This window comes from Kwoniella shandongensis, chromosome 11, assembly GCF_008629635.2.
Source record: "Kwoniella shandongensis chromosome 11, complete sequence".
NCBI classification, from domain to species: Eukaryota; Fungi; Basidiomycota; class Tremellomycetes; order Tremellales; family Cryptococcaceae; genus Kwoniella; species Kwoniella shandongensis.
In genome coordinates this window covers 419,005-442,723 of record NC_089297.1, presented here as the reverse complement: position 1 = coordinate 442,723, position 23,719 = coordinate 419,005, and the positions used below count along the sequence as shown (strand labels likewise).

The window sequence follows — 23,719 nt, the reverse complement described above, 5'->3', positions numbered from 1 at the left end:
AAATGTGGATGACAAAGAAACCCAATACTAAAATCATCATCAAACAGAATCAAACGATCACACTAATCATTCCCTCCCCCAAATTTGTCTAACGATATCACCATATCTCTGCGCTACGATTCGTCCCCTTTCACCGAGAACCGATCGCAGTGTCAACACCTTGGTGCACAGACTCCAGTCGAGGGTGAAAGGAAAGCGTACAGATCCCGTGCGTCTCCACTGTACCGTCTGGTCGATCCACTATGGTTCTGCCTCGAGGCAGTACCAAGTCTAGACCCCGACATACCCTGTTGGCAAATCGCTCAGTCCGGTCCTGAATGACTTTTGGATTGACGTGAATCTTGGAAAGGACTTTAGAGTCGAAAGGACGATTGAACATGTGGTGGAAATGTCTTCCTTTTTCTGAACGAATCTGACTCTCGGTCATGGGAAACGAGAAGGAAAGTCCCGGTAGAGCGTTGCTACCTGCTGTCTCGGTGGCGTTGGTCGCGGTCGATCCAACAGTGTAAGCATCTGTTGATCCAGTGTCGATGCTCGCTGACGGGTGCGTGATGATGGCTGTTGTAGTCTCACCGCTGTAAGGAACTGGCGGGAAGAAAGGCAACGGTTCGACATGTATTCGTCTCGTGTAGGTCTCACTCGGCTCATATCTGACAATGACGTGCTGCCGATACTGGTCGCGTTCAGCTGAATTTTCGTCGATATCGAATTCGTCATGATAAGATGACGTCGACATCAAAGAGACGCTGTCAGTGTCTTCATCAGTGGCGGACTCGTCCTCATCAGTGGCGGATTCGTCCTCATCACTTGACGAGAATGAGGGTAAGAGGTGATCATCCGCATCGTGAAGGTGATCGTCCGCAACGGCAAGGTGACCAACCCCATCAGCACCGATGGCGGATCCATCCTCACTGCTGACAGGTGAGATCAAGCCAGACGAGGGAAGCGGAACTGAGAAGATACTGTCCGTATCGCCAGCGGAGGATCCATGATCATACTGGAGGGTAAGTCGAGAACGACCAGCTGGTATGAAGGGTTGGAATATGGGCCTGAGCCCGGACGGGGTCAAGGAAAGGTCCGAGGACGAAGCCGATATCATTGAAGCGGTTGGACTTTGAGATAGGATACTCTCCCTGGTTTCGTCGTGACAGAAATGTCAGTCGGGAACGATTTCGAGATTGTAAGTAGGGCTTCGGCGAGCTGTGTTGAGCAAAATGTGAATGATCAAGTGATTACAAGCACTTCTTGAATACGCTATTGAGGGCCTTGGTCGATAATAAGATTGACGCGCAGGAAGTGACCAGAGTATGAAAAGAAGGAGCAGGCGTTGGTCTTCGCGAACGACTCCTTGTCTGGTACTGGGCCTTCCTTTCAGTTTTGTCTCCTGCGACATTGAATGAGCTAGTCGATGACCCGCGAACGCTTGGCTTAAGGATACTGACGGCTTGTTGTACTCCTCATCACTGATATCATTGGTCTTCTCCGAGGAGGGTGAATGTTTCAGACTTCAAGAGGAAGGCCCGAAGTCATCGGAACGATATGATAGGAAGGCATTTTGTATACCGCAGTATGGGAACAGTCCTTGGCTCTATGAGATAGTGGACAACGAGTGGCGCACATGATATGGTGCGGTATGTCTCTCAACAAGGTACCATAATGTACGGCGGAAGGTACATCGCGAGCGTCACAATATATACGAGGACTTTATGAGCACAGTGAATGTGTTAATGAGAAACTCCCCACATGCTCAGTTTTGACTTATCTTCAACCTCGGTGGATTTTCTCGCATTGAGAAATAGTGCAGGTGACTCTGCCGTGTGCCCCAGCGGAGAAATGGTAGTCACCAAAAAGGTCTTGAAATCAGTGTCTCTTTCTCCATGTTTAGGCCATCCTCAAACAGGACACCTATATAGCCTTGCATCCTGTCCAGACTGCTATCATTTTAGGTTTCACACTTGAGGGAGACTCATGTCAGTTGTAACCTGACGTGGTAGTGCAGAAAGGACAGGCACTGGGTACCTCTTGCTAGTCCATTTCTTTTCAGATCATAGGACCTGAACTTGACAATCAAGTACTCATGTGCCGTCTTGAAGCAAATAGGACATGTATGTGAGGTTCTTTGCAACACAGGGCAAGGCTGGGCTGCAGTTGATGTTCTGTCATCTACAAAATAATAAACCACTGTCACCTTGTTTTCCATATTTGAATTAGTCACGAATTGGGCAGCATCAATGCTGCCATGAGTCTACTGGTAGACATGAGGGTAAGCGTTGTCGTATCATGCCTGGTGATTATCATGATCAATTGGGACTGGGTGCTTCACTAGTCATAGCAGTGATGAAAGATGCTATGGTGTGCAGGAATGTCAAGGGTATCAGAGTGTCAAGGCTGAGTTTGAATGGGTTGGTCTGATTGAGGAATATGGCAAACTTGAGTCAGTGTCAAGCCAGGGAGCCGTACATTGATATATCATTTCAATGTTTGTCTTCCTCTTAGCTTTCATCCAAAGGTGGATCACAAGGGAATGAACACTTGATTCAAGTTGTCATTGTGCCGCCCTTTGACAACTATTGGCTGTAACTTGTCGAAGCAATGTCTATTGGCAAGTGTGGTGTTGAGACCCATGGTGTAAGAGAATGTATTAGATCAGAAACACTTGATTTGAACCACAATGATCTCTGTCCTATGTGCAGAAGCTGGATAGCTGGGATGGATATCATTGTGTTGCCTCCCCTGCAATGTCCTTTTCCTCTGAATTCATTTGGGAAGCTTTGACAATGGTTTGAAAGATGTAACAGCTCACAACTATTATTGATGGGCAATCGTCGTGTCCAGCGTCACTTTGCAGCAACCCTTGTGGTTACAAAACATGTTGCAACTGTGGTGAGCGGATGTTAGGTATGATAACACATGTTGTTATCCATGCCGGAGTGATTTCACAAACCTTCCTAATGTTGTAACTACAAAACTTAGGAGCAAGTTGCTGTCTATAGGATATACCTCAGATACAAGAAATGACTGCATACTCTCACCCCTACCTACAAGTAGAAATGATTCAGAAGAACTAGCATAAGACTATGAACCTCAACTTGACATTTCTATAAATCACATCCAAGTAACAAAGTAACAAAAACAAGAAAAAAGGAAAATGACATGACATCCTCTGTGACCTCAATCTTCATTTCCCCTGTCTGATGTAATCTCTGATGAAGCATTGACACGGAATACTGACAGGGCCATGGCAGTCCTGTAGCCATTGCCCACTCTGTCATCATCATCAACTGGCCACTCCGAGTGGAATGGTGGGTAGAGTTGCACCCCAATCAGTATCGGATCACTTTCACTGCCCTTGTATTCAGTTTCCACAGACTCAAAGCCCTTTGCGCCCTTTGGCATCAGATTCAAAAGTTGCTTCTCTGTGGGATCCACGGAGATGAATTCTTTTCCTGAGTCCTTGTAGCCCTTGTTGAGCCTATCCGTCCTCAGCGTTTTCCATCCGTCGTAGGGGTCTGAGATCTGAACTGGCCTGGTAGGTAACCATCTCAGGGACCTATAATAACCTTTGGGGGATTTGGATTGAACCAATGAACGAAGAGCCACCAATGTCTCCCCGGTCTGCGAGGTGAATGTGTAGAAATCTGGGCAGGATTTTTTCTCATGGTGAAACACCTGTCCCATTTCTTTGATGCTGTGGTCGTACAAGATGATGGGGTCAGGGATGGGCAATTTGGTCCCAGCCGTCTGTTGAGCAGATGAATCAGCCGAAGAGGATCTGGAGATGGAGCTTTGGGATGACATAGTGGTAGGATATTTGTTGATGACATGATGCATTGTGCCTGAGATGGATATCTGATCTGGGACAGTGTATCTTGTGCAGAAGATATAGATTAGAAAGAGGAAGAAGATTATGAAAGTAAGGGCTCTTTATACCTTTTCTTCACGGGTCAGATAGCAACATCCTGCTGATCTTGGGGCCCTATGATGTCACAGAAAAATGTGTCTTTCGTTGTTGACACCCCTGAAAAGAATCAAAGTATATTTTTAGTAAAATATGTGTAAGACTTAGAAGCAATGTTTCACTACTTGATAGGATTGCGGTATGGGGACACAGAAATAGTATCATAATGACATCTTGGCACTGCCACAGCTTCATTGCATCATCTTTTAGCATAGTGTCACATCATGGTGTCAGGAAGACTGAACTTGTGCTCTGGGGAGGTATGCCAGTGCACTGATAAGCTGAGCCGCTTTTTGTGTATATAGTTACCCGGCCTGATTGTGGGACAAGTGGTGCTCTTTAGCTCAGAATGTCTGGCACTCACCCTAAATTGTGAAACAGTGACGGCATTTGACGGCAGGGAAGTAGAACAGTGAGGTGGCAGCATAGTCTATCACCAACTGATATCAGGACAGCGAATCCTTAAAATACACATGTTTCAGGTACGAGTAGGGGGGGAAGAACCTAATTAGGCTTGCTGCTAAGAGTGCAAGAAAGGATGTCCCAGAGTGACCGGGGCCAGGGGTCAAAAAGAGTGACAATGAACATCATGCAGAGTTGTTACCATAGGACATATCTTGGACTGTATCAGAAGCCAGCTGTTTTCTGCCTACCTCTAATGACATCACTTGCAAGGCTTTCCTTAGACCAACATCATAAGGGGGTTGGTGTGAGAAAGGATACATCACATTATGATAGGTCAAAGCACCCAAACAGTGATTGCTTTCAAGGGGCAACAGACATGTAAGGAGGGCTTCACCAATGACATCCTTAGCATGATGTCACTGGTGGCAAATCTATGATTTGGCTCTTAAGACCAATACAAAAGGCACAAGACTTCCTGCTTCTGAACAATTTCTTCCTTCTTTTTCAGCATCAAAGCAACAGCCACACACCACATAACTCTGCTAATTCCTCATTGCATATCAGACTTGAACCCCTTTCCAATACAACACAGCACGTAACCCAAATATGCCAATGCCGTCTCGTGAAGAGTATCCCGCAGTCATCCCATTCACAACCACTTCCCAACCATTCCATCATGCCTCCAATGGGACGCTGTCTCAACTGTACAGCATACGCACTCACCATAACCCAGTGAGGGCAGCTCTGCATGATTCAGGTGATGGCAGCTTCAATGTGGTCTTGACATCCCCTGTCATTCCACTTGTTGATCATCTGGACACCCAGAAGGCTGTCCTTGACATGACATACACTCTCGGACTTGAAGAATCAAAGTGCAGATGGGAGCTGGATGTCCATGATGATGCAGAAGAATTTCTTCTTGCACATTATTGTGCAGAGAAGCCAAATTCCTCAGGAGAGAGCACCAATAATGCTCAACAACTGACATTAATTATACCTGAAAGCTTGCGCCAAGATCTTAGGAAGAATTTGTGTCCCCAAACTGTATCTTCATTCTTTCCCCCCTCACTAGCAAGCAAGCTTAGCCAGGTATCAATCACACCTAAGTCTTTGACGATCACTCTTGCTCCCACGCGGCACTATGCTTCGACTGATGCCAAACATCCCTCCAACTCAAAGCTGACTAGATCAGTGATCCAAGATGCTTGTGTGTGTTTTCACTTTGAGGACAAAGATAAGTCAGGGGAGCCAAGCATTCATAACCTTCATTGCTGTTGACTCCAAAGAACTCACACCAAGATCTCTTGATTCAGTGAGAAACATGTTAATAGGACGTGAAACCACACACCTGTAGACAGTTCAGAAGATGAGTCTGTTTATGTCAGCTGTAGATTTGGAGAGTCAAGAGGAGAGCTATGTATAGTTGTTAAGTCAGGTTAAGTTTACGAGTTTCATTTTTCATTTATCAGTACCTGTCACAAGTTCAGGAGTGGATTATTCATACAGTTGTCATGCAGTCATAGGTATTCTTTGTTAATGTTCGGATTCTCATACCATGAAAAATGCTTTTGTCACACACCACCCGGGTAATGGTGTACAAATAAACAGAGTTGAGAGAAGGAATTCCCAGGGATTGTTGATTTTAAGCTTCACCAAAGTATACGGACTCAGCCACCGTCGTCATGACCTTAGTAGTCACCTGATCAGTGCCTACTCAGCTGTACATCGATTATACCCTCAAGTCCTTGATATACGCTATCAACACCTCTGTGCAATTGGCTAGTTGGTGTGAGATCCCTGACCTGGACCCACCTCTGACAGGTATCAGAATAAGAACTGTAGTTAGATCTAATCACTGTCAATGACCAGTTGTTGTTTGACTACTGAATGCACTATATCACTAGTATGTAATATCGCATTACCTAGCCAGTGGCCAACTACGCTATCCGAGCATTGCGTCGCACTATAAAAGGTCACGATAATCGGGATTCTGCTGAACCTCCCGATTCTGGCTATATATACCCGAGAATGTTGGACTTGGTTATTGGCAAGGTCTTTCCCTCTTGACATATCCCATTAGCTTGTCCAGGATCCTTCCAAGCTACTTGCTGTCAACCAACTCACAAGCCTACAGGCTACCTTCATCAGTTGTGGTCCAAGCTTGTAAACAGTTGCTTTCCACATGTCTTGGGTTCTAGTCCTCCGGACTTTACAGGACAGGTTCGTAACACGTCGGGCTGGCTCACCATGGAATCGCATGGGCAGTGGTATTGGTTTGGTAAGAAGGGTAGTTCATTGTGATGTGAGTGTAATGATGGACTGATATGTTGAAGTGAGTCAGTACAATATGATGGTGGAACTTGGTAAATGAGATTGTTACAAGGATCAGTGAAGTGGTTGGCACTATGACAATCTTAAGTACCCATGGTAATGAATCGGGCTTGCCCAAGTGACATATAGACTTGTATACACCAGAGGCACAGTCTCTTCACTAGATTATTGGAGGACCATTTTACCTATTCAACCTCTTAATGAAGAACAGATGACATGAATGGCGAGCAAGGGGCTTTGCTATATGTCAAAAATGTAACCCCTTGTGAACCCTTCTGTACTGGTGTACCAGAAGTCTGGCAGGTGGAATGATATTGTCTTGTATCTTGTGAAATACAAATCGGCACTGAAATTCATATCTACACTCTCGGACCCTACTTCATAAGGCAACACTTACACCACCAGGACGAGTGTGAAAAAATGGTAATTCCTTCCAACTTTGGTAACTCTTGTCAGAGCGATGCCCGAGACACCCCAAATAACGAGACAGCTGTAGGATGATCATGGCCAGCTCCCTCAGCCTGAGTCTGAATCTGCACTCCCAGCAGATTCAAGCCTTCCAGTCCACTTTTCTGAACAAGCTCAGTGGGCACTGAGTCTTGAAGTGTGTCTGGACAGAAATGTAGGGTACAAGCATAAAAGTGTGGAATGGTAATGAACTCTGAACCTGCCTTGGTGGACATTCCCTGGAAATCCACCCGGCTGTCCATTACCTCCATCCATCCATTGCATTCATCTGACTGGTGGCATCTGTATGTGCCATCTCCTTTTGCAGGTAGTCCTTTGAGAGATTTGAATTGTCCCCAATTCTGAGAACCCTGATGTGCTGGGAGCTCAACGACAGTCCGGACAGCAATCACTGGGCCATATTGAGTAGTGAAGGAGTAGAGAGTTGGTCGACCTGTGCTATCAGAGTGGAACACTTCTCCCATCTTTTGAATTTGGAAAGTAGGATGGGTAATCTTGTCAGGCTCTGATGGAAATGTGTGTGACGTCCCTTGTGTAGAAGAATCAACCTGGTCGGGTGTGTTGGTATGGTCGTAGGAAGACATTATAACTTGATTGCAATGAAGGTGTACCAAAGGCAATGAATGCAATTGTGTGGATGTATGCTAGGATGGGATTGTGCTGTCTCACTTTGAACATGTGGAAGAGAAAGGGGAAGAAATAATGTGGGAGCAGATAGGAGAGGCAGCTTTTTGTACATCTCCACGCCAACAACTGCTTGTCCCCGCCCATACATGAACTCCCCTCCAGACTCTGGGTGGCCACTTTTCAAAAGAACCCAGATGCACATCCTTTGATGGGAGAGTGCATTGATGTGTCAAGCACTGCTTCACCTCATCATTGGAAGACACATACGACACACAAGCTAGGCTCTCCCAACACTGTAGTGTAGCGTCCAAATGGCCTACCGACAGAAAGTATGATTTATTGTAACTTTCATGTCATTGTGAGAAAGACCAAAGTGCAGACAAAGTAGGGACTGGCTTGTGCTGTCGCTAGCTGACATGATTCATAATTGTGGTGTCCAGGTTGTATCACAATGCTTAGTTGTAACCGATTGTTGGTCCTTGAAAATGTCAACATCTGGACTTGGCTCTATGAAAAACACACTAAGCAGTGAGGGGCGTCTTTCTGTCCTCTTACAAGTATCACGTGGGCAGTCCTTCCACAATTGGATTTTGAGCTGTCGATTCACATATTGATTGACGCTTATTGTACACTGTTGCAAAAGAGATGACACAAGCGAACCAGGAAGGAGGCGACATGAGGGTCTTGATTGTTGTGCACATTGATTCAAACCATCTACCACCTCTTGGGTCAAAGAGCCAAAGGGCGATGTACATGGAATAGCCAGTCGATATACATATACAGCGCTCTCCCATCCAGAATAACTGGATGGGTCTGATGGCTTTCACTTTTGTCCATCATTGCATTAGACAAATCTCTTCACATGGAAATCAACTACATCTCTACTTAACATACTTGGCCCACAATTCTATGTCACCCATCCACCATTTCAAAACGCTCTGCTCCCGTAGAGTAGTCTCCAGTCTCCTGAGACACATCATCAGGGTCTCCTAGTGTTGTCACAGTAAGTCTCCCAATCACTTCGTAGTGTTGAGCCTTCAGCCTGGCTGCCAGGGTACCTAAAACCAGTGTGTGCAAGCAATGTCACTTGTCCATCCCTGTCTTCATGAAACTTTCCTTCCACAGCAATCCACTTGGCTTCCATGTGCTCGACGTCTGAGCGTGCGACAAAATCGTTCGGCAGAGGATGTGTAAATTCTTGCTCTGAGAATCGCCAGTAGTCTCCTGGGGACAGAAGAGCTACCCTCCTTGTCTCTGTACCAGCTTTGGAGATCCATGAGACCAGATCATTGCTCATCTGTATGGAGCTTTTGCCGCCATCACCCCCTGACACAGGTAGGTATGCAAGCTCAACTTTGGATGTTCCTTCCAAGGGGACAGGCTCAACACGGGTGGTGATAACAGTATGGAGCCTGTCTTCCCCCTCGTTCTGGTATGTCCTTGATAGGAACATTTGACCTGCACAACTACCATCATGGAAAATGTCCCACTTCACAACATCAGGCTGTTGCACATTTGCAGGACACTCAGAGAGAGCGACCTCAAGTGCAGTTGGGGCTGAGTGGCAATCCTTGACCTTGGATGATTGATTATCAGATGGAATGGAAGACGTGGAGGTGGGGGTGAAAGATGGGGAGAATGAGGTGTTTGATGACATTTTGAATTGCCTTAAGAGAAAGTCTTCTATGGATTTGAAATGTAAGGGGATTGGGGATTGGACTTCTGTTGTGGTTTGACAACTGTTGGATAGAAAGTAGAAAGTGAGTGAGACATAAGGACAAGTGTTGAAACCTCTTATAGATTGAGGCCTGCCACTATGTTCACTGCAGAGGGCACTCCCTATCCCGCGATGTCAGAGATCCATCCATTCATCATTGTTTCAACTCATTTGCCAATATCAAATTGGTCATAAAGGATGGTTGGACGAAAATGACATAGGCAAGGGGTCTGACTGTAAAGGTATGAGACTGAACAAGCCTGGCAACTTGAAAGCCTTAGGGGAAAGAGCAGAATGGTGACTGCTTTTGTGAGCGCTTGGACACATCACACCGTTTCATGGTGGATATCCGACTGCCCAAAATGCTAGTGTGTAATCATCGTACAAATTTACTTTTGCAGCAATCATTCCTGACATCCTTGTCATCCTCATCATGCTTCACATATGCAGTTGTGGAATTCATGACGCACCCAAATACCAAATTGGAACAGAGTGACCCACCCTAATGATGTCATCACTTGTGGTTGATTGAACAGAAGACATGCTAAGCCATGATGGGTCTTCCCATTACCCTGCTACAGATACCATCATGACAATCCTTTCACCTTGTCATGTTTCAGCTCTGAGGTTCTCCACCTCTACTTGATGTTGTCAGGAGTAGGAAGTATCTGAGCAAACCTGGAACAAGACAGGATGAACTTTTGAAGATTCATTTTCCCTTCCTTTCCAAGTGCTGATCCACAGTGTCAAGTGGCATATTGCCCACAAAAGCCAGAAATGAACATCATGTACAGCTTTATTGCAATGGTGTCAAAGGTCTCAGACAGATTTGAGCAGACTTGTAGCTTTCATTCCGTGGTGTGATTGGGGGGATTTCTATTCACATAGGATAAGATGCATCATACACAGACCACAGAGAAATTACTACCCTGTGCGACTTGGTCACCAAAACCTGTTGTCACCGCCAAATTTACCTGTGATATCTCTGGCACTTCTCAGGAAACATCAATTGGTGTTGATCATGCCGCTTCTCAGAGCCTTGGCCTTGATCTTGCTCACAGGTTCAGTGAAAGCAGTGTGTGCAAGCAATGACAACCTTCCTCCTTCGGCTTTGTCAAACTCTGCTTCTACTGCAATCCATTGAGCTTCCAAGTGTTTGATCTTTGTGCTTCTCGTGAAGTTCCTTGTCAATTTTTGGTCTGACCCTTGCTGGAAGAACCGAGCAGAGTATCCTGGTTTCAGCAAGACTACCCTCTGTGTTTCCTTGTCAGGTGAAGACACCCATGAGAACATCTCATTGCTCAACCGTATAGAGCTCTTGGCGCCATCTTTGTCCAACAAGGGTAAGTTTTCAAACCCGACCTCAGATGTTCCCGGCAAGAAGACGGGTTGAACATGAGTAGTGATGACTGTATAGGACTGGTCTGGTCCATCCTTGGATCTAGTCTGGAATGTAAGACCTGCGTAGCTATAGTCTTCACGGATGCCATATCTCTTGACATGGTGCTTGCGGATGATGTCCGGTCTGCTGATACTTGGCTGGTAGTCGGCTGCCGGAGACAGGTAGAGTGCTATTTCCATAGCGGTCAGCGATCTTTGATTGCTTGATTCGATGTCAAACAATTGATCATTGGGTGGAACGGAGGAAAAGGATGGGATAGAAGGAATATTTGACGACATTGTGAATTTTGCTTCGAGACGAGTATCTGATACAACGGGTTGTGATGAGCCCTCTGGGTGGGCGGGCTCTTGTCTGGCTCTGATTCTTGTTATGCAGAGAGAAGAAGACAATGAGAAGCTAGGCAGTGATACGACCTTTTGTAACCAAGCGAGACTTATACCCGCGTTCACTGAAGGAGACACTTTTCGCTTCTGGTCATACTGATCCCTACATTGCGGAGTCATTGGAAAGGTTGCAACGATGCGGGTGACGTAGGTGAGGGACTCGCATTTCAAAGGAATCGCCTTAACGCGTTTCATGTCATGAGGACATATAGCGGAAAGGTGCTGAATGGTGGAACTGTCTCTCATGACATACCTTTCGACTACCTGAAGCAGCGATCATACGCGTAAGGAACCGCGAGAACGTATAACTGGAGGAAAGGTGCTGAATGCTTTGCGATATGCAGGGTTCGTATGCGAAGGTGCATACGAACTCGTCAAGGTTCTTGCATTTATTCAGTATATACGCCTTCTATCGAACCTTTCTTTCGAATATCTAGCAATCGTTCAGAATCCGCAAGTACGAATGATGTGAGGAAGCAGAGTTTTCCTGTGGTCAGGAGATTCTCACGTCAGCCACATTCATATCCTCCCAGCTCTATTGAGAAACATGTCAAGTTCTAGGGACTCACTTCCATTGCTCCTGCGCCTGTCGTGAACATGTTTAGCTTGTCTCAACCCTGAACAGTTTTGCGAACGCATCGTGAAGTGGGGGAGCTTGACTCACCTGCTGACCTGTTTTGCCCTCTACAGCATTCTTCCAATCCGTCTCACCTTTCCTCACCACATGAAAGAACAGTTGTGCTTTTTGTTCCTTGCTCCAACCTTTGGTGGGAGTGGTTTCGTTCGTCGAAGAGGTAGAAGTAGCTTGACTCTTGCGTATCGCTGGCATATTGTGGAACAAGGGGTGAGTTGAGTGATACTTGAGAGGTGGTTTTGTGCAGAGGCGTTGTAGTTCGTATCCGTTGATGCGATCGGTGGAGGAGATTGGATGAGATGTACAATGTCTTGACGTGAGAATCGATCTTTTGCTTGTCTGAAAGACGAACTTCTGAAGCGGCCTTGGATATATATCTGACGATCGAAAAGATTGAAGCATTTGCTTGGTAGTTGACCGAAACTTCGTACTGGTCGCCTCGTGTGTGTTGAGTTTTCAGTACCTTCCTTCGCGTTCGTGGTCGTGTGTATGTCCGCGTGTATATGTCCGTGTGCCCGTCCCCGCGATCCACTCAGCACTTTATCCTCTCATTGTATATGGTCGTCCACATCGATGACAACCATCGAATCCCTTGAACATCCTGTCCTTCAGCACGCTTTGTCTGCCATAGCTGATCCTACCCGATACCTTGTACAAACCGTTCGGATCTCTTCTACTGGGCGTTCCGGCTTCTTCTTGCACACCCACGGTCAGTGCGTCCACTGTAGTTCGCAACCTGGATCACATCTGGTATTAGTGCCAGGTCATTGGCCTCACATATCCAGCTGACGAGATCACTTTTACTCCCCAACAACATCCGAGACAGAATCGACACCAACAGACAGAGTGCTGCTAGTTGCGTAAGTCGAGAAGCACGATGCACAACAGTGGTCTCAGACTAGCAAGTTCCTGGTAAGTGTGCGAAGCAGGTAAGCTTTCACCCAGTCCTGACAATTGTAACTCTTGATGATGCCGCGATGTGTCCAAGAGGGGATTGTTCGGTGTGCGTTGACGATGAGGTAAGTATATCGTCCAAACGTAAAGACTATAGGATGTCATTACGAGTGATACATCGGCGATGTGGCGGCACAATCGCGGCTGACGTGAGATAATGATAGTCGAGCTCTTGCACCTACGGTCAGGAAGATACTCTGTCTGAAACCTTGACACATCACTCCGAAGGAAGCGTTACATACATTGTTCATACTATTTTCAACACGAAGAGCAGCTTGAGACTACAATTTTGCTCTTTCCTTGCCACCTTCCCGAAGTAGCTTTTCGCTTTTCGCCTTGATCTGATCCGTTCGCTTTCGTAGTTCTTCTACGCGCTTGAGTTCTTGTTTCCCAATCTGCTGAATATGCACTTCGTCTGGACCCTGTTACAGTTGCGTTATAATATCAGCTGTTTGACCCCATGAAAGCGAGAAAGCCACAATGCCAGCTTACATCGGCGTATCTCAGCGTTCGAAGAGACGCGTAGAAGTAAGGCAGATGGGTATCAGAGGATACCCCTTCAGCGCCGTACACTTGCATAGCTCGGTCGACCACTCGCAGGGCCATAGTTGGGACCGTGAACTGACAGGCCCCACGTGATTGGTAAGCTCTTGATTACACCATAGTACAACCGGAGCTACTTACCTTGGCTATACCGATATCCTGGAGAGCACCTTTGGCGCCTGCTACATCTACTCGCCTGGCTGCCGCGAGCACAAGCAAACGAGCTTGATCGATCTCAGCTCTTGAGTGGGCGATATCAGCCAAGACAGTTCCTATGGTCAGGTTTAGTTGGTTTGATACCGCATTCAAAATACTAAATGTGACTTACCATGCTCCCGCAAGTGCTTGCCGAAAGTCTTCCGTGCTGGGTCTGACACCCGTTGGAGCAGCATATCGAGCGCACGAGTCGCGATACCAATGGATCGCATGCAGTGGTGGAGACGTCCGGGACTATACCAGTGGGTCAGGCTTACCGTTTGTTGCCTCGTAGAGAGCCGTCAAGCTGAAACTCACCCCAGCCTAGCCTGAATGATCTGTGAAATGTAACTTAGCATCTGTACGCCATGACAACCCTACCACGCAAAAGCTCACCTCGAATCCTCTTCCCAGTCCCGCTTTCCCTCCCACCACACCGCTGTCCACGTCCACCTGAACATTATCGTAACGCATCTCGCAATGTCCCTCTGGAGCATCATCGTACCCAAATACAGTCAACGGTCTGACCACTCTGACGCCCTTCTGTTTCGGGTCAACAAGGACGAGTGAATGTCGTCGATGAGGAGAAGGGTTCTCCGGATCTGTGACGGCTAATACGATGTGGACCTTGTTTCGAGGATCACCTGCACCCGTGATCCACCACTTGTGACCTGTCAGGGAGACAGTCTTCTTGGCGGCATCAAGGACAGCGGTAGTATTTCGAAGGTTTGTTGCGTCCGAGGAGGCAACTGGTACAATAGTGTCAGTTGCCAGACCCAACAACGACAACCAGAGGTCGTGGAACCATCACTGACCTCCGAACTCAGTCATCGAGAAACTACTTCGTATTTCACCCTTCAGGAGCGGAACAAGATACTTCTCCTTCTGCGCCTGGGTGCCGAACCGCGCCAGGACTTCCATGTTTCCCGTGTCCGGCGCAGAGCAGTTGGTTGCTTGAGGCGCGAGGATGGCAGAATGACCCATGATCTCCGCCATCAAAGCGTACTATCTCACAAAGTCAGCTTCTACCTGTCAGTCGCAAAGAGGAAGCGCAGCTCACCTCGAGGTTTGTGAGACCACCGCCTTGACCACCTGCCATACCTTGGAAATCACCGCCGCTCAACCACAAATTCCATAGTCCAAGCTCCTTTGCACGATCTTTCAATGTCTCCAATACAGTAGGGACTGAAGCCCATCTCGCTTCTGGCGGATGAGTCGGTATTTGAGCGTGGAAGAGAGCTTCGGCCGGGATGACATCGTTCTACAGTAAGGTTGTCAACATTGCCGCCGAGGCAACGAGGCTCTACTAGGGAGCACAATTCATCTCTCACCTCCAAGAAGTCGACCAGCTTCGCAAGCAAGTCTTTAGCTCGAGGCGAGACGAGGGGCTCAACCTAGATCGAACCCAATATCAGGAAAAGATACGCATAGACAGTCAAGTAGTCAAGCTCACTAGTCCCCAAGCTCCTTTTGAGATATACCGAAGTGCTGGATGATCGGACATCGTACTTGCTCTTCCCTGATATTGCGATAAGAGTGCGATAAGAGTGCGACCAGTTCGAAGCACCTCTCTTACAACAAAGGCGAGACTTGGTCAATACGAACGAACAACATCGCCGTCAGTGAGCAGGATGGAGGCACGAGAACCGGTTGGACATCTGATCTCGATTACCGGTCAAAGTGGACAACACAAATAGAGTAAATGTCCCACTGAAGCACTTTATCCCCACCAAAATTGTTATCTCCACTTTGTGCTACCATTGCCCTGAAAAGACGCCGCTGGCTCAGTGGATTTTGATTCCAACGCATTTCCCGATTCCAGACCACGGAGTATATATATCAGGAGAATGGTGGCGACCCGCTTTCTTCCCAGTTCCAATATTGGTCCACATGCATCCTTATGCGGGTGTAATCGGATTGACGCAATCTCATCATTTGGGGAGTGGGATTGTGGAACGATAGACTCTTATTGACACACGCCGCATTACTTTGGATTCACCAGGGCTGGGAATGGAAACTCTACGATTCGTCATCCTTGTTGTCTCCTCTGGCCAAGTAGGATCACTCTACGACCCAAGCGGATTCCACCGCCTAGTTCACACGAATACTGTGACGAATCATGCCTGCGAGAAGAGCGGAGAATCTTCTCATACATGACGCTCATGTGCTTGGGTGAGTATCGTATTGCAGGGATGTATGCTGTGCCATTTTCAGGCATCATCATTCACGTATGTACTGTATGTATGTATGTATGCACTCCCATCACCCGTCATCATCATCGACGATCATCACATATTGTTACGCGCGCACCATGCAAGGCTGATTCCGATGAATACCGAATAGAAAGGGTAAAGTGTGACTCAGGGATTGATGATACACTTGCCACGTGGCGTCACTCCCCAAAGAATTGCTGGTCTTTCGTCGTGGATCAATCGTGGATTGGAATTTCCAGTGGAGAGTGAAGTGCTGGTGCTACAATGGGAGCAATGGAGCTCGAGTGGAGAATATAATAGCAAGGTGACATGTCATACTACTTTACTCGCAGTCTGCTGCATATATAGATTGCATTCTCTCATCCCCTCTCAATTTCCCTCCCTTTTCCTTCTTTCGTCTCATTTCTCCTTTCTCACTATCACCTAAAAACGTTACAACCCGTGTAGAGTCTTTCGATAGACTGCACATCACTCATTCACTAACTCCTCTCCCAGTCGATCTTCTTCGCTGAGAGTATTCTTACATCCCGCTCGCCACTCACTCTTGTCATCACCACTCGCCATGTCGAGCGCAGTTGCGACTCCTGCTCAGGAGCTCAACCAACGACGACCGTCCCCCGTCGACAAACTTGACGCAGCATATTCGCCACTACCTCAGAAGAGCGACAAGGCTACAGGTGAGTAGTGCTTCCTTCGCATATTGATCCAGAAAATTGAGCTGACCAGGTCTCATTATAGGTCTCGACGCTGCTGTTGGCGTGTCATCCATCAAACCCACCGACGTCCCCTCAGATAGCAAGATCCCTGACAACTATGTCAGCTACACTATCGCCAACCAAAAATACCTTCCTCCCGTTACCTGGAAAAACCTCCTTCAGAACATCCAGTGGATCTCTTTCCTTGTTCTTACTGTCACCCCTTCGCTTGCCATCTACGGTATCTGTACCACTGACTGGAACACCAAGACTGCGATCTGGAGGTGAGTGGCGCATTCTCAACATGTTTTGAGAGTTTTTGCTGACTTTCTGCTCTCATCAGTGTGATCTACTACTTCATCACCGGTCTCGGTATCACCGCTGGTTACCACCGATTATGGGCTCACCGATCTTACAACGCGAACGCTCCCCTTCAGTACTTCCTCGCTCTTGCTGGTGCCGGTGCCGTCGAGGGCTCCATCAAATGGTGGTCTCGAGGACACCGAGCTCATCACCGATACACCGACACCAAGCTCGACCCTTACTCCGCCCACGAGGGTTTCTGGCACTCTCACGTCGGATGGATGATCATCAAGCCTCGAGGCAAGATCGGTGTTGCCGATATCTCGGATCTTACCAGGAACAAGGTCGTCCGATGGCAACACGTCAACTACCTCTCCCTCATCTTCTTGATGGGTTGGATCGTTCCTACTGTTGTCGCTGGACTCGGTTGGGGTGACTGGAGGGGTGGATTCTTCTTCGCTGGTGCCGCTAGATTGTGTTTCGTCCATCACGTAAGTTAGCGTCTTGTTAGCCAATCGTGTATATTAGCTGACCCCCTTTGCCTGATCAGTCCACTTTCTGCGTCAACTCGCTCGCCCATTGGCTCGGAGAGCAACCTTTCGACAACAAGCACACTCCTCGAGACCACTTCATCACCGCACTTTGCACTGTCGGTGAAGGCTACCACAACTTCCACCACCAGTTCCCTCAGGACTTCCGAAATGCCGTCAAGTGGCATCAATACGACCCCACCAAATGGTTCATCTCAATCATGCACTCTATCGGTGCCGCTACTCACCTCAAGCGTTTCCCCGACAACGAGATCAAGAAGGGACAGTACACCATGAAGCTCCAAGAACTACAAGAGCAAAGCGAGAAGCTCAAGTGGCCCAAATCGAGTTCCGAGCTTCCGGTCATCAGCTGGGACGACTTCAAGGCGGAAGCCAAGGAGAGATCCCTCGTCGCTATCCACGGTTTCATCCACGACTGTTCTTCCTTCGCTGAAGACCACCCCGGTGGTGCTCACTTGATCAAGCGAGCTATCGGTACCGATGCGACAACGGCTTTCTTCGGTGGTGTTTACGATCACTCCAACGCTGCTCATAACCTTCTTGCTATGATGCGTGTGGGTATCATCGATGGTGGTATGGAGGTCGAGTCCCTCAAGCGACGACCAGCCGAGTCTGCTGCTTCCTCTGTCACCAACTCCCCTGTTTCGTCTGCATCTGCTTCTTCGGTCGACGTTGCTTCTTTGCCTGACCAGGACGACTTCCTCCTCGACCAAACACAGCTCAACTCACAGGGACCTAAACCTGCGGCACCTTTCGGTCAACCACAGGCGCAACGTGCAGACAAATTCACTTTGTCTGTGCCCCCTAGTGAGAGGTACCGAATTGTTCGAACGGTGCCCGAGATCCGTCCCGGACTCTTGAACCGTGTTCACACTTTGGACAAGGTCACGCGAGCGGATGCGGACGGGGAGGTTGCGGAGTTCATCGGCGAGAAGGCATAAGATTGTGTAGAAGGGTTTCGTATATATATTCCTAGGGTCAAGCGTATTTCTTTCCATTCTTTCTCCACATACATTATAACATTCTTTATCAAAAGCAACAACAACATGACACACTCACACCGCTCGCATGTGTACATCCACTACACCATCACCTTCTTTGGTTTCTGTTTATCCTCTTTGTCTCGATTTGGCGTAGTAGATACAATATGATTGAGGTAGACGACGATATGCAATGAAATAAGAAATATGACACTCTTCATGGAGCTCGAAGCCTCGGAACAAGTCAGCGAAAATGTTGCACGCGGTGAGATTCTGCGACGGTGGTTGTTGATAAGTGATGACGTGGGCAGATCTGTTGTGGGCCCTTCGGCTATGACCACTTCGTCACCGTTCAGTGCAGTTGAGCTATCTTGTTGTTCATCATACATCACCTAACAATCGGTCTGAGGTGGATCGAAAAGCAAAACGATAAACCTGGGTTCTGTCGATTGGCTGACTGAACGATGGACGATCCACCATTCGACAATACGAGATATAACGACATCAACCTCTCCACCTCCTCATCCTCCTCCTCAGCGGCATTACTAAGCTCAGTCAGAGCTGAAAGACAAGCAAGAGAAGAACGACGAAAACAAGAACATGCAGCGTTGAGAATACAAAAAGTCTGGAGAGGGAGGAAGGTCGCAAGGGACGTGAGGGAGAAGCTGCTTTTGCACCTAGAGGGAGGAGTAGGGGTGGAAGAAGGTGGGAAAGGGTTGGTCGTTCTTCTGCGAGGGGGTGGTGATGCAGAGTATGTGAGAAGAATAGAGAGCGTGGTGGCGAGCTGGTGTGCGTTAGCATCGAAGCAGAATGGTGAGCTAGCCAGGTTTCAACTTCTCATTGAAGTTGGATTGTAGCGAAGTTCATGCTGATCAATCGTATAGGTTCGATGATTGGTTTTGTCGAACCTTTGCAGAGAGACCAAGATTGGGTAACGATATTGACCATCTTGAGCGGCAAGATCTTGGACCTCTTAGTGAGGAATCCAACGTGGGTGCTTATGGCAAAGAGCGATCTTGCAGAGGACTAATGCTAGATCACTGTCTAACAGGTCACCAAATGCCCCGTCTTTGCTATCCGGTCTCGAGACGATATTCGATCCGAGATCGTACATTTCATTGTCAGGTGATGGACAAGCTTCTGTCAAGGGGTTACTAGTGAAGAGTATGGAGGAGAAGGGATGGGTGGAAAAGCTGGTCATCGTTTTGGAGAAGCTAGTTGCTACCGGCGTGAGTGTGGATCGGGTGGCAAAGACCTCTTGCGAGTCAGTACTGAGACAACCGCGTTTGCACGGTAGTTACCCAAGAAGAAGCATCCATCGCTATTACCTGTCACACGACTTCTCACTGCTCCATTCTCTCTCGTCGCTCCTACCCCGGAATCGCCGATGGTTCCACCCTTGATCAACCACCTTCTCGCTGTTCCCTCACTACCATCATCTCTCCCCATCCCAGCTCTTACTCACCTTTCAACACACCTCAACCTGTTCACGCTACTCTTACCCGTGGCCGCTGCGGACCCATCCATACTCATGCAAGGCAAGATGTCCTCGGAAATCGGCAAGACGTATTTCTTGGCGAACCTAGCAACGTTCGGTATCACAGGACAGATGCTAGCGCGACATGGTGTTAATGGTGTGGCTGTCTGGATGGGTGTGGTAGGGAAAGTTCTGAGCGGAGTAAAAGAGGGTTGGGGAAGATGGGTTGATGGTCTTATGGAGGACGATGACGATGACGATCTTCGTCTAGCTGCTCAGATTGACAGTGAGGACGAAGACGACGACACCATGGACGTAGACAAGAGCGTGGCGGTACCTTCAACGCGTTCTTCTCGACCGAGACGATCACCTTTACCTCAATCGATTCGATCCAAGTTGACAATCTTCGCTACTCCCGCCCACATCTCGACTTTGCTCAGCAACATCATCTCTCCATCAGCACGAGCTCCACCTTCTTTGCTTGTCGACTTCGCTGGCTTTGCGGTCGGACTTTTGAGTGCTTTTAGGGGATCTCCGAGGTGGGAAGGTGTGCTGGATAGTCTTGGAGAAGGAGAGAAGGGGAGAGCGTTGATGAAGCGAGTCTGGAGAGAGGGTGTCAGAGGCAAGTGGAGTAATAGCTCCGACAGAAGTGCCTGGGACACATTCAACGATAGTGAGTTGGATCATTGCGCTTGATCATCGACCATGCCCTTACTGATGGTGACTTGGAAGACCCTTTAACTCCTTGCCTGCTCCTCCTCACACACATCTACTGTCACTATCTACTACTCACACCCGATGACGAGTTCTTTTCGCCATCAACCAACGCATTTAACACCGACGAAATACTCGAGCTTGCATCTATATGGCGCGATTTAGCATTCTGGGGTTACATGAACGGCGTCTCTGGCTCAAGTCATGGGAATGCCATACCGTCCTTCGATGCGCAGAGCTCGAAGAGTGCGAAGATGGGGACCGAGGAAATCAGAGGCTTGTTCACCAGAGGAGTGACCCGAGTCGTCGAGCGCAAGTGAGTTATATCCTTCCTAATTTTACATCAAGGCGGTGTTGCGCATTGTGGGAGATTACAATGCTGATTGTGGTCCGTAGTGCTCGACGTCAATTCGCGGATCCTGACTTCTGGGTCATGAAGTCTCAGATCGACATGCAAGGATTCGTCGAGTCCGCCGTGTAAGTAGAACAAGGTGTCACCCAGTCTTGTCCGAAGGAACTGACGTGCCTTCCATGTACAGGTATGAAGACGCCGAGTTGTCCGGTGGAAACGACCAAGATGTGGACATGGCTGCGCAGTCTGCTCAGTTACCACGTTGGGCCAGAGCTCGTCAACGATTCACAAAGCGTCAATTGGCATACATCTCACCTCGGCTCGGTCTACTGAACAACTTGCCAATGGCTGTTCCGTTCCAGACGAGGTTACAGGTGTTCCGGTCCTTCATCGAGTGAGTGTCAAATTGCTTATCCCTCGGTTGGATGTCACAAGCGTTCTATTGAGCATGAGCTGATCTCATAACTTCTGCTTACCAGGACCGACAAGGCTCGACTGGGTATAGATTATCATGGAAGGCGACTTAGAAATCATGCGAAAATCAGAAGGAATCATATTTCCGAAGATGGATTCGATGAATTGGGAGAGCTCGGACCCTCATTGAAAGGCAGAGTGGAGATCATCTTCGTCGACCAGTGAGTGTCATAACCTGTCTCAATACTGTTCGGGCTACCGTCGGCATTGAGGATATCTTGCTGATGTTCTTTGCATCTACGCAGGTATGGACTAACGGAGGCGGGTATCGACGGTGGTGGACTATTCAAGGAGTTCTTGACGAGGTGAGTCCTACTTCGCAGTACAAGCGGTGGCCGACAACAGCTTATCTTTTTCGGAATATCAGTCTTACGAAAGAGGTATTCGATACGAATAGAGGTCTATGGCTTGCTACAGACCAGAATGAGCTGTACCCGAATCCTCACGCTTACGCCACGGAGCGTGAGTCTACCTGTAATATAATGGCTTCTGGCATACTCATCTCTCTTCCTTGTCATAGCTCACCAACTGAATTGGTATCGTTTCGTGAGTTACATCGCGCACCACTGGCTGTGCACTTGCTGATGAACCTTATAGATTGGTCAAATACTCGGTAAAGCGATATATGAGGGTATTCTAGTCGACGTCTCCTTTGCCGACTTCTTCCGTGAGTTGTGACGCTATCTTCATGTTCGGAACTCATCTGCTGATCACTTGACGTGGTCAGTGGCGAAATGGCTGGGCAGACAGTCATACCTTGATGACTTAAACTCGCTGGACAAGGAGTTGTACAAGGGACTTACCAGTACGTAGGACTACCTGTCAGCCACTAGTGCTAAGGCAGGTAATTATCGAGCAGTCTTGAAGAATTACTCAAAACCTGAAGAGCTCGCGTTGAACTTTGCGATCACAGAGGATAGTGAGGCTTGCCCCCAATCTTTCGGATCTAATTGGGATGCTGATCTTGAATTTTTATGGCAGACTTTGGTGTTCGCGAGTCGGTTGATCTCGTCCCCGGTGGATCTGAGATTGCAGTGACAGCAGAGAACCGACATGAATGTGAGTGATCCGGAGGAATCACACTGTTTCGTTCTTTCCCTCTGATTATTTTGCTGATCCTGACTTGTACCAGATATACAACTCGTTTGCAAGTACAAGCTTGACAAGCAGATTGCAGCACAGAGTCGGGCTTTCTTCAACGGGTTATCAGATCTCGTGGATGCGAAATGTAAGTCAGCGATCACGAAAAATGCTCTCCTAGCTGTGCTGATATGTTGTCATGCAGGGCTTCGAATGTTCGATCAGCAAGAACTTCAGCAACTGATTGGAGGCGAAGAGGTCAGTTTCACATTATGCACATGTTCAGAGTACGCGCGACTGACACTGTATGGCCTTTTCAGACTCCGATCGATATGGACGACCTTCGCGCGCACTGCGATGTCAACGGGTTCCCTAACGATGTCACGCCCAGGTTGTTCTGGAAGGTCGTCAAAGGTTTCAGCCAGGAAGAACGCAGAGCGTTGTTGCGCTTTGTGACCAGTTGTTCCAGGCCGCCATTGTGAGTGTGGTACCTCTACCCCATCTCGATGGTTAGGATCAGAGTGGAGAATGGCCAACTGATAAGCTGTCGGTCCGCAGACTGGGATTCGCGTATCTAAATCCGAAATTTGCTGTCAAGTTCAACGGTGGCGACGTTGAGAGATTACCTTCAGCTTGTGAGCTCTCAACTTTCAAGACTGGAAGACCACAACTGACGTAAAATATAAAGCGGCTTGCTTCAATCTGCTTAAATTACCGGGCTATACCGTGAGTCCTGCATCTCAACCCCGATGAGGAATGCAGTGTTTTCGATACTAACATAATCATGCCTTTAGACCGAATCTGCACTGCGAACCAAGCTGCTCCAAGCCATCACATCAGGCGCAGGCTTCGACATGTCATGATACCTGTCGCTACCTTAGCAATATAGAAAGGCGGAAGGTAGGTCATACGTAACCTGTACTTTGTATTCTATTGTGTGTATATCAACGAAAAGAAAGGCATGCATTGCATCGTAATGGAACCGTATTGTTACCACGTTGATGTGGCGCTATGTCATGCTTTGTTCGTACAGGCCGAGAAAGGGAGCAACACGATCATACACGTTTCGTTCTTACACTTCCCTTCATGAAGACAGAATAATAACTCGTTACAAGGGTCTGAACTTGGAAAGACTGACGTCGATATGGTAAGGAGATGAAAGGGTGGTCACGGCCATGATAGTCAGTCGGGCTTCGAGTTGTCAAATCGTGTATATAAGAAGGGATTGCTATCCCCCCCGCAGCTTGCTCTTCATTACTTCAC

At 47.9% G+C, this 23,719-nt stretch overlaps 5 protein-coding genes across 5 annotated transcripts; 2 read left to right on the top strand and 3 right to left on the bottom strand.

Annotated features, from left to right (window-relative positions):
• Window positions 1–130: 130 nt before the first annotated feature.
• On the bottom strand, window positions 131–1,393 carry CI109_106043 (uncharacterized protein; the record flags this gene model as incomplete). Its single annotated transcript, XM_065967763.1, has 2 exons — window positions 131–1,133; window positions 1,302–1,393. The coding sequence occupies 2 exons, from the start codon at window positions 1,391–1,393 to the stop codon at window positions 131–133; spliced, it is 1,095 nt and encodes a 364-aa protein (XP_065823835.1).
• A 10,342-nt stretch (window positions 1,394–11,735) lies between these two features.
• CI109_106042 (uncharacterized protein) lies at window positions 11,736–12,120 on the bottom strand (the record flags this gene model as incomplete). The annotated part of the gene is made up of 3 exons (XM_032005065.1): window positions 11,736–11,778; window positions 11,861–11,877; window positions 11,956–12,120. The coding sequence occupies 3 exons, from the start codon at window positions 12,118–12,120 to the stop codon at window positions 11,736–11,738; spliced, it is 225 nt and encodes a 74-aa protein (XP_031860577.1).
• A 1,040-nt stretch (window positions 12,121–13,160) lies between these two features.
• On the bottom strand, window positions 13,161–15,121 carry CI109_106041 (uncharacterized protein; the record flags this gene model as incomplete). Its single annotated transcript, XM_032005066.1, has 10 exons — window positions 13,161–13,301; window positions 13,372–13,500; window positions 13,564–13,694; window positions 13,751–13,872; window positions 13,936–13,955; window positions 14,014–14,366; window positions 14,433–14,622; window positions 14,678–14,878; window positions 14,949–15,011; window positions 15,071–15,121. 10 exons carry the CDS (start codon window positions 15,119–15,121, stop codon window positions 13,161–13,163), a joined length of 1,401 nt encoding a protein of 466 aa, XP_031860578.1.
• Window positions 15,122–15,736: 615 nt separating this feature from the next.
• On the top strand, window positions 15,737–18,320 carry CI109_106040 (uncharacterized protein; the record flags this gene model as incomplete). Its single annotated transcript, XM_032005067.2, has 5 exons — window positions 15,737–15,789; window positions 16,326–16,507; window positions 16,569–16,809; window positions 16,869–17,319; window positions 17,379–18,320. The coding sequence occupies 5 exons, from the start codon at window positions 15,737–15,739 to the stop codon at window positions 18,318–18,320; spliced, it is 1,869 nt and encodes a 622-aa protein (XP_031860579.2).
• Window positions 18,321–18,823: 503 nt separating this feature from the next.
• CI109_106039 (uncharacterized protein) lies at window positions 18,824–23,319 on the top strand (the record flags this gene model as incomplete). Its single annotated transcript, XM_032005068.1, has 21 exons — window positions 18,824–19,172; window positions 19,244–19,349; window positions 19,411–19,588; window positions 19,657–20,509; window positions 20,569–20,866; window positions 20,947–21,027; window positions 21,090–21,296; window positions 21,382–21,537; window positions 21,622–21,681; window positions 21,744–21,838; window positions 21,897–21,922; window positions 21,974–22,043; window positions 22,104–22,181; window positions 22,236–22,295; window positions 22,358–22,435; window positions 22,509–22,604; window positions 22,662–22,714; window positions 22,777–22,934; window positions 23,015–23,091; window positions 23,145–23,182; window positions 23,251–23,319. 21 exons carry the CDS (start codon window positions 18,824–18,826, stop codon window positions 23,317–23,319), a joined length of 3,186 nt encoding a protein of 1,061 aa, XP_031860580.1.
• Window positions 23,320–23,719: the final 400 nt, after the last annotated feature.